General features: G+C 44.9%; 1 protein-coding gene across 2 annotated transcripts; it reads left to right on the top strand.

The window, feature by feature from the left end:
- Positions 1 to 8,017: 8,017 nt before the first annotated feature.
- LOC138810487 (interferon alpha-inducible protein 27, mitochondrial-like) lies at positions 8,018 to 13,611 on the top strand. 2 transcript variants are annotated; one of them, XM_069997666.1, is made up of 7 exons: positions 8,018 to 8,146; positions 8,276 to 8,309; positions 8,964 to 9,095; positions 9,984 to 10,103; positions 11,864 to 11,893; positions 12,921 to 13,082; positions 13,371 to 13,611. In XM_069997666.1, exons 1-7 carry the CDS (start codon positions 8,033 to 8,035, stop codon positions 13,445 to 13,447), a joined length of 669 nt encoding a protein of 222 aa, XP_069853767.1. In that variant the 5' UTR covers positions 8,018 to 8,032; the 3' UTR covers positions 13,448 to 13,611. The 2 variants fall into 2 exon arrangements, with proteins under 2 accessions (XP_069853767.1, XP_069853768.1); XM_069997667.1 differs by lacking the exon at positions 8,276 to 8,309 and having other exon boundaries at positions 8,066 to 8,146.
- Positions 13,612 to 13,855: the final 244 nt, after the last annotated feature.

Below are 13,855 nucleotides of genomic sequence, written 5' to 3'. Positions count from 1 at the left end.
CAGTGGTAGAGCGCTTGCCTTGCATGCCAGAGGCCCTGGGTTCGATTCCTCAGCACCACATAAGCAAAAAAAAAAAAAAAAAAAAAAAAAAAAGAAGTAAACCTAGCTATTGAAAGGCACCAGCAGAGAGGTGCACCTCTTTAAGCATTGAGACCTTAGCAGAAAGAGGCAGTGGAGGTATAGAGAAAAAAAAGGAAAGAGAAAGATCAAGTGAAGAGAAAGTGTCCAGAGCACACTGGTAAGGGAGGCAAGGAACCCTTCCTAATATTCATTATTTCATCTATGAAATGAGGATAATGCTACATTCTTAGAGGTTGTAGTGAGGATCAGGTACTTTGTATATGCAAAATATTTGTGGGGATGGGGGGGGGGCTGAGAATGTGGCTTAGTGCTAGAGTGCCTGCCTAACATGCATGAAGCCCTGGGTTCAATTCCTCAGTACCACATAAGCAGAAAAACCTGGAAGTGGTGCTGTGGCTCAAGTGGTAAAGTGCTAGCCTTGAGCAAAGAAGCTCAGGGACAGTGCTCAGGCCTGAGTTCAAGCCCCAGGACTGGCAAAAACAAATAAAAACTTAGTATACTGTTAGTCAGTTCCCAAGAACCAGCTGTGGTGCTGTTGCAGCCTGTCTTTGGTGCCCTCTACTGGAAATTAAACCATCCCCTCAGTGGGGATGGTTCAGCCACAGTGATCCTTGACAGGTGTCTGCCATCTTTAGGTATCTCTAGTTCATTCCTTGGCCTCTACCCCCTAAATGTCCACCACTCAAGTTCCTTTTAGCAACCCCTAGATGGTACACATGGCTAAGTCCTCAGTTGTCTAGCTCTGTTGGGCTGGTGCTAAAACTGGGTTTTAGACCCCAGACTGAAAGTCCAGTAGTGCCAAATTAAGTCCGCCATTCACCTCCATATGCAAATAAAGAGATATGGTGAAGGACAGAGAAAAGAAGTTTATTACATAGAAGCCATGGGAAGACCTCACTTCAGTATATCAAGTATCTTCTGAGGTACAGGCATTAAATTTTGGCTAAATAGGGAGAATTGGGGACAGGAGGTAAGAAAGGCATGCATAATTTTAAAAATCTTTTTAAGAAAAAACAGGCATGAGGAGCTAGGAATGTGGCTTAGTGGCAGAGTGCTTGCCTAGCATGCATGACGCACTGGATTCTATTCCTCAGTACCACATACACAGAAAAGGCCAGAAGTGGCATTGTGGCTCATGTGGTAGAGTGCTAGCCTTGAGCAAAAGAAACTCAGGGAGAGTTCCCAGGCCCTGAGTTCAAGCCCCAGGACTGGCAAAAAAAAAAAAAAAAGGCATGACTTGGTTGACCATTCTCAGTCTTGGTCTCTAGAGGAATATTGGCAAAGTTGTTATCACTAGAATGGAACAGGAACAAGTTGTCTGGCAGGCAGTCTCCTGAGCATTTGGCTGTTCTCCGGAATGTAAGAAGATATCTTCCCTGATGAGGGTCAGTTTGTCTTCTGCCACAAGATGCTTATTGGTGAACCCTGTTTTCCTGGAGTTGTTGTAGTTGTAAAGTGGCCACAGCAGGGAAAGTCAGGTCAAAGTGCACAGATGCAAAGTAGGAGGATCTGGGTGCCTAGCTTTTAGTTAACTCACAAGGCTGAGAAAAAGCATCTTCCAGTTTCCTCTCTGAAGGTTTCCACCTAAAACTAGAAAGACCGTTGGAAAACAGTGAAGAAAAGTACTGCTGGAACACAAGAAGAAGAAAATATCATAGGATATCCAACTGAATAAATTGTAAAGGAGATTAAAAAAATTTCATTACCATACTAAAAGATGTTCAGAGCCAGGAGAAATAGCCATCCCTGTCTCTAATTAAATAGAAGGCCTTGGCCAAATACAGGAGTTTTCCTCTGTCAGATAAGCCTGAAGGGACTTTTAATATTAGACAGCCATGAATGTATTAGAATCCCCATGTTGCAATGTCCTGGGCTTCGTTTTTGGAAAGGCTGGTACAAGTTATTCCATTTGGATTTTGATAATTACCCTTTTAGTCCGAAGAGTTTTTTCCTCCAGACTGTCTCTGAACTGTCTCTGGTTAGTCATAATCCCTATAGCTTTTTCCCAAGTGACCTAGGCTGGTCTCATGTTAAAGAAGAAAAACAGTTCAGGAGAGAGTCAGTGCTAATAAACCCTCTTGGCCAATTTTAAGTCAAACAAAGAGATTATGAAGAGTAGCTCTTAGACTGGCTTACCTGGCAGTTTAAAGAAGTTTAATTTTTTTTTCTGTAGATCATGCCCTAGCATCTCAGAGTCCTGTGCAGGTTGCTGTTTTAGCTATGTCAATGTCAAGAGACAGCAGCAAATACCAAAACCAGACTCATTTGGTAGAAAAGTACATGCTTCACTATGTCAAGAGATAGCAGCAAATACTAAAGCCAAACTCATTTGGTAAATAAGTACATGCTAGAGTCATTTTTCCCTGGGATTGATTGCAAATGCTTCAAACAGACCAAAACTACAGTGACAAAAGCTGAATAGCCATTAAAAATGCTGAAAACACTGCAGCCTTTGACAGAACAGTGTAATTATTGCCACTGCATAAAACAATATAGGCTAATAACTGACAACATTTCATTAGCATCCTTAGGCTTCCTCTGTTACCATTGGAATACACACACACACACACACACACACACACACACACACATGTGCCTGTAAAAGTTGGCATCACTGACAACTTTAAGCTAGAGGATACCTGTTTGGTAAAGTTTTTTCTGAAGCTTTGCATTTAGAAAGGCTTATATTGGGAGTAAGGGAATAAATACATTTAGCGTACAAAGGAGCCAGAACATATGTATATAAATGTCATATGTACACATTAATCTAGTTATTCTGAAAGCAAAGTTTAGAATCTTTGGCTAGGTAAGACAATAGGTGTACATCATTGACAAAAATCAGAACTTTAGATCTCTCACAAGTTAGAATGAACATTGACAATGCCTGGAAACAGCCCCATTTTTAAAGGTATAAGCATATCTTCTGAATAATGCTGATTTAGTTAAGAAAGATAGATGTAAGTCAGGTTTAAAAACTCTGCCAAGTGACCAAGTTTGAGTTTTTTTTAATCTACAAGGTACTGATTAGCAGCAGAAATGCCATAAGTTTTACAGATTATTTTATCGGGTTAAGGTCACAGGGAGTAGGTAAAAGAGCTGTTACCTGGTCATTTTATCTATAGTAAACTGGCATACTTAGGCTCAGCAAGTATTTGCACAATACTTAGATAAAGCTTAGACACACAGCTCAATATTCTTTTAGTCATTGACATACAGAGTATTACTTGAGTTAAGATAGCTTAAGACCGTAGTTTGCTTTTCTACTGTTGTAACAAAGTCATTTAAAAGATTCCCAGGGGGGCTGGGAAGGTAGTTCAGTGGTAGAGCACTTGCCTTGCATGCCAGAGGCCCTGGGTTTGATTCCTCAGCACCACATAAGCAAAAAGAAAAAAGCTGGAAGTGGCGCTGTGGCTCAAGTGGTAGAATGCTAGCCTTGAGCTGAAGAGCTGAGGGACAGCGTCCAGGCCCAGAGTTCAGGCCCCACAACCGGACCTCCCCCCCCAAAAAAAAGATTCACAGGGTAGACAGGTAGTTAAATGAACTCTGATTCAGTTAAGGTTCAGTTTTCTTAAGTAGTCAAAAGCCTGACAAGCTAATATCTTGATAAAATATGACATGTTTTCTTTAAGCCAATTTTTTGGCAAATATTACAGCGATATTTTAAAGACAGTCATGTTATAGATAGAATTAAGGCTTGTTTTTTAAAAATTATTTATTTATTGTGAAAATACCATACATAGGGGTTACAATTACATAAGCAAAGTAATGAGTACATTTCTTACCAAGCACTGTTTCCCCTTACCATCCCTTCCTATCCCCTCCTGTGCCCCAACCTTCTCCCCCCACCAAAGTAGTAAAGTTTGTTTTTTGACATAACATCTTATACATCTCATTGTTGCAGTGGGTCCACCTGTATCCCTATTTAAACAATTTGTTTTTTCCCTTCCCCTCCCCAAATTATACCAACATCAAATACAGTGAAAACAGGGGTTATACCGTGGGAGAGGGACATACAAAGCAACAAAGAAATCATCTTATAAATATGTTAGAAACAATAGCAAGAAAGAAAAACCATTTGAGTCCTTATCTTGGGGTTCATTTCACCTAATATCTGACTGTTTCTGCTTGTCTCAGACATATACTAGTTATTGCAAATAAGGGAAACCAGGGGACAAGGTTTAGTTTTGCATCACTGTATTGAATTTTGACCTTAGGAAATTCTGCAGGTAATTCTCAAATTACAGCAAATTTAATTACATATCTCATACACTTCTTATAAATCAGTCTGTCTCTCACTGTCTATCATTTTATATCTTTTCAAGCCCTGTACAACTTCCCTTTAGCCTGACAATTTATTTATGCTTAATTTTCTTTTATCCATTTTGAAACCCTCTTTAGGACAAAGCTTACTTTTGTTTTCTTTTAGAAATCATTTTTCATTTAAAAGCATGTTTTGCAAACTTGGTTTTTCACAACATGTTTTTATACCTTTTTATATTTTTTCCTGCTTTCTGGTTCCCCTGAAAAAAATACATTAAAAAAAAAAACTCACGGGGCTGGGAAGGTGGCTCAGTGGTAGAGTGTTTGCCTTGCATGCATGAAGCCCTAGATTCGCTTCTCAGCACCACATAAGCAGAAAAAGCCAGAAGTCACGCTGTGGTTCAAGTGGTAGAAACTAGTCTTGAGCTGAAGAGCTCAGGGACAACACCCAGGCCCAGAGCTCAGGCCCCACGATGGACCAAAAAAAAAAAAAAAAAAAACTTACAAAACTCTGAATTTAGATTAAATTATTTTCTATCAAAACAAGATACACTTAGTAGCCTCGCATACATTTTTGGCAGCACTGAGGTTTGAGCTCAGGGCCTTGTGCTTGCTGGTAAGTGCCTGAGTCAGGCACTTTAGCCTTCTTTTTTCTGCTGGGACTTGTCTGCACGGTGCTCCTTCTCTTTAGCTTTCCACCATAGCTGGAATGACAGCCTGGAGACTTGGTGCCTTCCTTGCCTTATATTTTAAATGAAAACCCAGGAAGAAATGGTTTCTCTATATAAATACTTAAAACAAACAAACAACAGAAGCACATTTTCTCATCGGTTTATGTATTGTAAGAGTTAGACTCTGTCAAAAGTAGTTGTTTGACCTAAGCACCACCCTTTTTAAGGGTCTTGGCCATCTTACAAGAAACATTTTTAGTTAGGCCCCATTCCTTGTTTTCCTCACAAGTTCCTGTTTTGGCTAGGTATTCTGGTTTTTGGGTAAATGCTCAGAAAAATCCTTTCAAAACTGGTGAATGGTGCAAGATTGTGAACCTAAGTTTGACTGTCAGAACCAGAGGAATAAAATCTTGGCAGACTGCCCACTCCGCATGTTTGTTTAATTAGTTTCCTATCAGTAGCATGCCCTTCTGTAAATTCCTTTATAGCTAGTAGCCTTATTTCAATGTAGTACCTCAACTCTTGAGGCATTCCAACAGTTCTATAAAATAGAATTGGATCCAAATTACACTTACAACAAAGTGAAACCGATCACCGTTACTTGTGATAGGAGTTACTGGGAAAGCAGGCAATCAGGAAAGCAAGGACTTTCACAACTTGCTGATGGCAAGTTAAGCTGATAAGCCAAAGACTGCAGAGCAATGAAATGAGCAAGGGATGCAGGAAGTATAAATGTCACCCAAGAATGGATAACGGCAACCCCCCCCCCCATCTTCCCAGTTTTTACACAAAGTCACAGGTCCTTGAGATCCTCACGTGAAAAGCATTTCAGGGTGTTTCACAAAAAAGAGAGTCTCAGAAGGTGCGTCTGAGAATTTATGTTACTACGAGAAGTTAAAAGAAAAAGAAAGAAAAACATTACTTCCTCTCTAAGCAGGAAATGGGAGCTAAAGACTCAAAATGGCTGTTACATGCTGCCTTTGTTCTATATAACCCCCCCCTCCCATCTTTTAGGTAAGGGTTCTTGGTAGCCAAGATGAGCATAACTTAGTATCCTAAAATATGGAGCTGTCTCTGGATCTACCCAAAATTAGGGACCATAGGTGAGCTTCAGGACTTGCTTTCCTCAAATAAGCTTCAGATCTTACTGTATCCATTCACAAAGAGTTGCCAAGGAGAGGGTGATTTTAGCTAGCTAACCCCTTTAAGGCTTCTTGTAACTTAGCATTAAATGGAGGGAAGCCCAACTGTTTTGTTAGTTACCACCAGGTTCCAATTTGTGAGCATGGCCCTTAATATTTGTTTTTTAAATTATGTATGTATGTATGTATGTATGTATGTAAATGTTATAAGGTAATTCCAGGAATTCAGATGTGAGAAAACAGAGAAGCCACATTTTAAGAGGTAGAATTGAATTAGGAATACTTGTTAGAAAGCTGGCCACTGTAGGTAGACTCCTGTCTCAAAGACCTAGAACCTGGAACAGAGCTAGCACATGGCTTTTAAAGACAGAATTGGGATGGAGATCAGGCATTAACAGCCTTAACAAAAGTGTTATACATAGGCAGAGCAAACTGGATAACGTTATTTAAAGCTCACAAAAGTGTTACACATGAACAGCTAAATGAGGATAATAATTAAAGCGTCATATAAAGGCAGAGATGACAATCCAGGGGCACAATCAGCGACAATTAGGACCCCAATTATCTAGAGGGAGCATGAGCTTTCTGGAGACCAACAACCTATGACATACTTGCAATCCAAAGAATGTCCTCTGAAACCTCTAGAATTCTCAGAAAGTCCCCATCTTCTATTAACTTCTATCAAGATGCTAGGATAGCATTACTTAGATTTAATATCCTTATTTCATTCCCACTAATTTTATGTACATGAAATCAAGTCATTGATTTCCTAGTGAGACAGCTGTATTGGGCCCTTATGGCCAAGAGCCTAACCAAGTTACTTTAACCAAAGTCTACCAAATAGGCTCTCTTGTAAAACAACATGTTTTTCCTAAGGCTGTCCAGAGTTCCCCTTTAGTTTTTGCCTGGGCAGATCCCAGCCATAATTTAAGGAGTCAATCAAAGATGGCTCCATGTGACTGATATCCATATAGTCAGGAGTCTTTGAACTTAAATATAATGAACAATATTTTCCCAGGTCAGGCTGGGTAAGGTTTACAAATCTGTGTACTACAGAAAGAATGTCACACAACAAAAGTCTTAGGAGGTTTTTGAACTCAGAGCCTGGGCACAATGCATGAACTCTACCACTTTGAGCCATAGAGCCACCTCAAGCATTCATTCTGCTGGTTAATTAGAGATGAGATTCTCACAGGGACCCTTCTGCCCAGGCTGGCTTTGAACTGTAGTCCACAGATCAAATGAGTCTATACCAACAGCCCCTTTACAACACTGGAGATAATAGAAATTTTTTTTAAGCATGGCTTACCTGGAACTTACAAAGAACCAAAGTTAAATCTGACAAACTTGTAAGAGTCTTCTGTCCCTCGGTAAACCTGCCTGTAATGACTACAGAAAACCTGTAAAGGCAAAACTTCAACAAGCAATGAAATAACCATATTCTCAGCAAAGATTTGGTAGTCTCAATTCCCCTAAAGCTGCTGGAATCACTTGTATTCCAGGGACTTGTTCTTGTCTTTCCATGAAGACCAGCATCAGCTGCTCTTTTATGTACCACTTGGTGAAGGACAGAGATGAGTTTATTTGGAGGCCTTTCATTTATTTCTGATAAATGTATTCTAATCTTATTTACTTTGTTATTTGTATAGGCTATTTTGTCCTGGTAAGAAAATTAGAAATCCTGTATCTTTCTTGATACTTTGTTCTGTGTCTTCTCTTAGGAAATCTGGGATTAGGTCATTTCCTTCCAGATAGGAAAAAACACATACAGTGGCCAACTCATTATTCTAGCATAACTGGATTTGCTCTCCAATACAGAGAAAGGGTGGGGACCGGTGTGGGTAGGGAGGAGAAAATAAGATTCGGTTTCCTGGGAAAATGAAACTTACCCCATTGGCTGTCATTGGGGGTGGGCCATTCAGAAGCAGGGACTTCTTAAATATCTTCCATCAGACTCTTCCAGGGTCACTTTCAGAAAGGAACAAGACAGAGGTAAGCTTCATGGTTGCAGGAAGTCCCCTTCCCTGGAAAAGGCCAGTATGGGAGGCAGGGGCTGCCCTTTCCTGAAGCCCCCAAACTCAGTGTCTTCTCGAATGAGAGGAGTGACTTCCCTCTCCACAGCTCAATTGTTCTTACCAGGGCGCTACAACTGAAGGTAGGTTTTCAGAAAAAACCGGGCCACACACCCCACCTTCACCTAATTCCCACTCAGGGATTGGGGGACAATAATAGCCTTTGTGCTTGCCTGGGATTCCCAGAAGCCTTTAGGGTAGGTGGAGGTGAAGTAGGCAGAGGGGACAGGCCATAGGAGGGACAGGATGAGAGCCATGCCAGCCAGGCATTTGGAAACAGCTGGCCAGGCTCGGGTCTTGCTTTGTCCTGGGGCCTTCTACATCTGTCTAAACTGGCCCCGACTTCCTCTCCTATCAAAGGGAAGATCTCCTATCAAAGGGAAAATGGATTCCAGCTTTCTTCTGCTAAGGGATAGGGAGTCTCAGTAAACTGGGCAGTAGCTTTGTCTGCTGCCTTTTAAATCAATGTGTGGAGACTTAAGGAGAGACCCAGAGTGTGGAGAAGTGGGCTCTGGGGCTTTTAGCGAAAGGCACCATCCCACTGGGGTACCCCTCCCAGCCCTAACACAGGGCCTTTGGCAATCCCAGCCTTTACTTCCCTGCCTCCTGCATCCTAAGATCCATTTCAGCCACTGCCCTCACCAGGCTACAAGGGGCTCCCCATCCACCCCGGATGCAGTAAGCAGGAGGCCAATTCTGGAGGTCCATTCCCCTACCAAACTGTACCCTTTTGTCAGATTTCAACATGGAATTGGCAGGAGCAAGCATGTTAGTGTCTTCATTGGCATCTAAGATCACAGCAGCAGCCACCCTGGCCAAGGCTGGTGGGGTGGCCTCCGGGACTATCTTGGCTGGTCTTTCCTCAAAGGGTAAGTGTTCCTGTCAAATATGAGGGGCTGGGGTTGAGGGGCATGTGGACAGCTAGGGAGGGTAGAGAATCCTGCCCTCTCAGCTGCTCATGATTCCCACCTACATACACTCTCCTCCATATTCTCTCCCTGAGGGAGAAAAGGCCCGGATGTGGGTGTGGGGCTCTGGGTCCCTCAGGGCTCAGGCCTAGGAGTTCCATGAGGTGCCTGGTGCACAACCTGGGCCTCCTCATGCCTCTTCAGAGAGGTCACCTGCCCATCTCTCTCCTACTCTCAACATGCTCTGGATTGGCTCAACAATCCCCCTCCTTTCAGCTTTTATCAAAATGTCCCCTTGTCAGCAAAGTCCATCTGGCCAGCCTTTCTGAGAGCTTTGTCCAGGACAGTGATCTGCACAAAACTCTTCAGCTCAGTCCCTCTTTTCTTCATCAGCTTTTGTAACACACAGCCCCCGCCCCCCTTCTTCCGCTTACTCTCAATCATTTATCTTACCCCTCATTCCCAATTTCCTGTCCTCAGATCAACCTTGCCCTCATGTTGCATGCCAGTGTGGCTTTCACATGGGTTTTTGTAGACCGCCTGGCATTGTATGCATAAGTTTCCTTGCACTGGAGAGTGTGTTGTACTTCTCCTTGGATTGGTCTTTTTCACATCCAGGAGAACTGGGTTCTGGAGACCAGCCAGCATCCCAAGGGAGTTTCCTGTCCTTACTTGGTGTGGCCAGGCACTCCCCAGCCCATACCCACTGCCCTTCTCCTCTCCATCTTAGAGACAGATGGTGGAACCCCAGGGTTCTCCCAATTTCCAGGACACAGACTGCCCAGCATTGAATCCAAGGATGGGGCCACTGAGCCCTCCCCTGATCTCTGATCCTATGCTCTTCCCCAGGGCTCGCACTCTTATCCCCAGCTGCCCTGGGTCCTGCAGCCTCTACCCTTGGGCCCTTGTTGGCAGCACTGGATGTCAGCGCCCTGCCTGCTGCAGCTACCGCTGCTCTACCCATTGGAGGTAAGCAGCTTCTTCCTCCGCATCTCCCTGTACCTACATTCTGCAGGGATAGGATGATAAGAAGATCAGATGCTGAGTCACATGTAACATTCCTGCCTGCATGTCAGAAATACCGATGACAACATAAAAAAAGGGCAAAGGTAAAGAGGGAGGTAGTTGGGGGCATATAGAGAGGAGGGAGGAGAGGAAAAGGTGAGGCTGTTGGAGAGATTGGCCTTTGACATGCATGTATGAGAACAGAATAAGGAAACCTATGAAAAACTATGAATAAAAGGAGAGGGGATAAGAGAAAAGTAATAGAGGACGAGTGCGATAAAGTAGGTGATATACATGTAAGGACTTGTCACAGGGAAATCTTTATGTACAATTAATATGTACCAATAAAAAATAAGAGGAGAAATGCAGACCAATCTCCAAGTTATGACTGAGCAATACATAGGACTACAATAATACCAGTTCAATTTTACCAGATACCCTCTCTGCTAGTAGCTGTCCTGGACACTTTTATCAACAAGAACCATTTACCTCTGTCGCAATGTCCAGTGTCGCAGGCAGGGAGGAAGGCTAGGTGTATCCCTTCATGAAATAACAAGTAGAAAGAAGTGCTAAGTTGTTCCCACAGCACAGGGGAAGGCCAGCACAACCAGAAGCACTGGAAACCTCACCCTAGTGAGCTGTTCCGGTGTTGTCACCGGCAATTCAAAAGTAGCTAATGCCTTTGAACCATGCTCAGAACAGCACAGTCATATGCTTTTCTTGCTGCATGCACAATGCTTTGTTTATTATTGCTTAGCCTCTTATTTGAAACTAAGAAGACTTAGGAGATAGGGGAAATAAAAACATACTAATGATTTCTCCACCAGTAGCCCCAGCCAGCTAGTAGGCAAATAAACAAGAACAAAGCGAAACTTAGATCAGATGTTTGAATTTTCTGGAGCCTGGATGGCAAGTTTCCCCCCCCAACCCCCATGACCCCTTGTCAGGGGAGAAAACTCACTGAGGACAGGACCCTATCTCTGAATCAGACATCCCAGCAATCCTTACTTCTTTAGAAGTCCTGATCCTCTGCATGACACAAAGGGCCAAAAAGGGCCTCCCTTTCTGGGGAGCCCAGCCCCCTTCCCATGTATGGGCCGCTGGCTGAGGTGGATGGCCCTGTGGATCTGTCACCAGTAGATGGCGCACATCTTTGTTGTTTCAGAGTAGCATTAAGATAACAGGGCAAATAACCCCCAAGAATAGAAAGACAGCTGCAAATGACTTACTAGCAAAGCAAAAGTCACTTGAGATGGAGGGCAGGCAATTTAGAGCAGAGATGACTGCTTCCGAGTTGTCAGGGTTTGTTTTTTGTTTTTATTAGCTAATAAGGTGGAATAATTAGGTTGTGTAAAATCATGACGGGGGGAGGGAAAGAGGTCCTTCTGGCCCTCTTCTAACTGATGAGTGACCATGGTGAGGCCCAAGTGTGGGAAGTCATACACCCATGCTGTTTGCAAGGTGAGAACCACAGCTCGATTGTGTTTAGTACCTTCCCTGTTTAGTACCACCAGTGGAAGGGCACAAACGAGTCATTACATCCTCAGGTCCTGGGTAAAGGGTGTGTATTCTGTAAAGAAGATACAGGGTCACCAGCTTCATCATTGATCTAGGAAATACCAGGAGGGCTTATACAGCTCTGGGCACTTCCTTGTTCCTGCTTAAGTGTTTCCAGCTGCCTGGGGCCAACTGCTTCTCTCATATCATGTCCTTTTTGTTTGTAGCCAAGACTGTTGCAGTGGTGGCAGGAGGAGGTAAGTCTCTGTGAGAAAGGGACTCAAGTTCTCTACTTCTCCTGAACCCAGACAGCTGGGGAGCTGCAATTCTTCTCAGAGAGGTGGTGGAGGGGGAGAGGATAGAATGAACAAGATGGCTAAAAATAAGAGCTGGAACTAAGACACAAGGAACTTGGACACCAGGAGGGAGAGCTGAGTGCTGGTGTCTTCTGGGCACAGCACGCACTATGTGACCTTGGACATGTGTGTAAAGTTCTTGAGCATGCAAGGTTATGTGAAGTCCCCATAAACAGCAGCAGTCCCCCCTCACTAATTTTGGGGGGATTCTGGGAAGGATGTACATAGGATGTAAGGTGGATTGGACTGGCTGAGAGTGTACATTTCAGCCGCCATCTGCTCAGCCACTTCCGCTGTGCCCTGTGCAGGTTCAGCAGGGCTCTGTGCTGCCTCCTTAGGAGGCTGACTGTGCTCCTGCAAACACACTTGCTCCTCAGGAAGAGGCAAAGATCTGAGCCACTGTTTTGCCCCAGCATTGGACCAAGGCAAACACTGAGGCCCAGATACCACTTTCTCCAAGAAGGTCTTGCTGCCCCTCACAGGCTGGCTCAGGACCTTTCTCTCCCCTCCTCCTTGGTGTGTGATTGCTGCCAGCACCTTGGTGTCTCAGCATCTACCTTCTGTCTCTGGGGTTCTCCCTGGGGGTTGGAGCAGGCAGGGCAGAGCCAGGGCTCAGGATGTGCTGGGTTTAGGCTGGATTTCAGAGTGGTGTCCTCAATCTTGGTGCTCAGCCTTCCTTGCAGAGCAAAGCAGCTTCCTGCTAGACTGTCCAGTGGCTCATAGTAAAGCAAGGGCCTCAGCAGTGTCTCTGCCAGAGGGGCTTCTGCAGGGTCCCTGGGCCTCAGGTCCTCCTGGGGAGCCCTAGCACCTCTGGCACACTCCAATCGGCCTCTCCTTCTCCAGACCCTTTGAGGTTCCCTGGCTAGACCTGGGGTCCCCTTCCCCCAGCTGCCCTTTCACCCCCACCACTTGGCGCTTCTTCCCACAGCCACGGCCGTGGTAGCAGTGCCACTGGTACTAGGAGCTGTGGGCTTCACAACATCAGGAATCTCAGCCTCTTCCATCGCAGCCAAAATGATGTCTATCACTGCCATCGCCAACGGGGGAGGCGTCCCAGCGGGTAGCATGGTGGCAGCCCTGCAGTCCATGGGTGAGTGTCCTGGGCAGGGTGTGGGGAGGAAGCCAGGGAGCAGGCATGGCCAGGTCAGGACCCAGCTCCAGTCTCATTTAAGCAGTCTCCATTGGGGTTCTCTTCCTGGGATAATGGCACAGACCCTGGTGGGTGGCAAGGGCTTATGGGTAAAGAGGGAGAGGACTGCCCCAGGTCTCAGGCCTTACTGAGGTTCTCCAGTATTGCTCGCCCTCTCTGGCCCTGCAGTTCTGCCCCTGTCTCCTGCCCCACTGGTCCCACTCTGGTTATCCTGTTCTACCTCCTCAGGAGCTGCCGGACTCTCTGCGTCAGCCAAAGGTCTGGTAGGCACTGTGGGGTCTGCCCTGGTGGCTGCAGTCCTCTAAGAGCTCCACACCTTGCAGAGAAGAGGATCATGAGAGCAGAGTTGGTGCCTTCTGTCTGGCCTGATCTATTGAGGGAGAGGGAGGGGGAAGGGGAAAGACTAATGTACCAACTCAAGAAATCAAGACAAATAAGAAAATAAGGAATAATAACAAGTGGATGTGAACTCATGTGGAGCCTTTCTTCGGGTGTGCAAATGGCTGGGGAGGCCTGTGGGACCTCAGTGGGAACATACCAGTTGCCCACACCCCTGGCCCTGACCCTTACCCTGTGTGTAACTCTAGGAAGCTGGCCTTCTCCCCAGGCCCCTGTTAGTCCCTGCCTAAATGGAGTGTGGTACTCCTTGATTTCCCACCTTTCAGGCAGGAGGGGGTTGAGCTCAGTCCTTGGGAGGCTGTGTGTGCTGTGTT

Source organism: Dipodomys merriami, unplaced genomic scaffold (genome assembly GCF_024711535.1).
Source record: "Dipodomys merriami isolate MVZ:Mamm:240054 unplaced genomic scaffold, mDipMer1.0.p SCAF_50, whole genome shotgun sequence".
Classification (NCBI taxonomy): domain Eukaryota; kingdom Metazoa; phylum Chordata; class Mammalia; order Rodentia; family Heteromyidae; genus Dipodomys; species Dipodomys merriami.
Note: the sequence above shows the minus strand (reverse complement) of the source record. Positions and strands in the feature narration are given on the sequence as shown.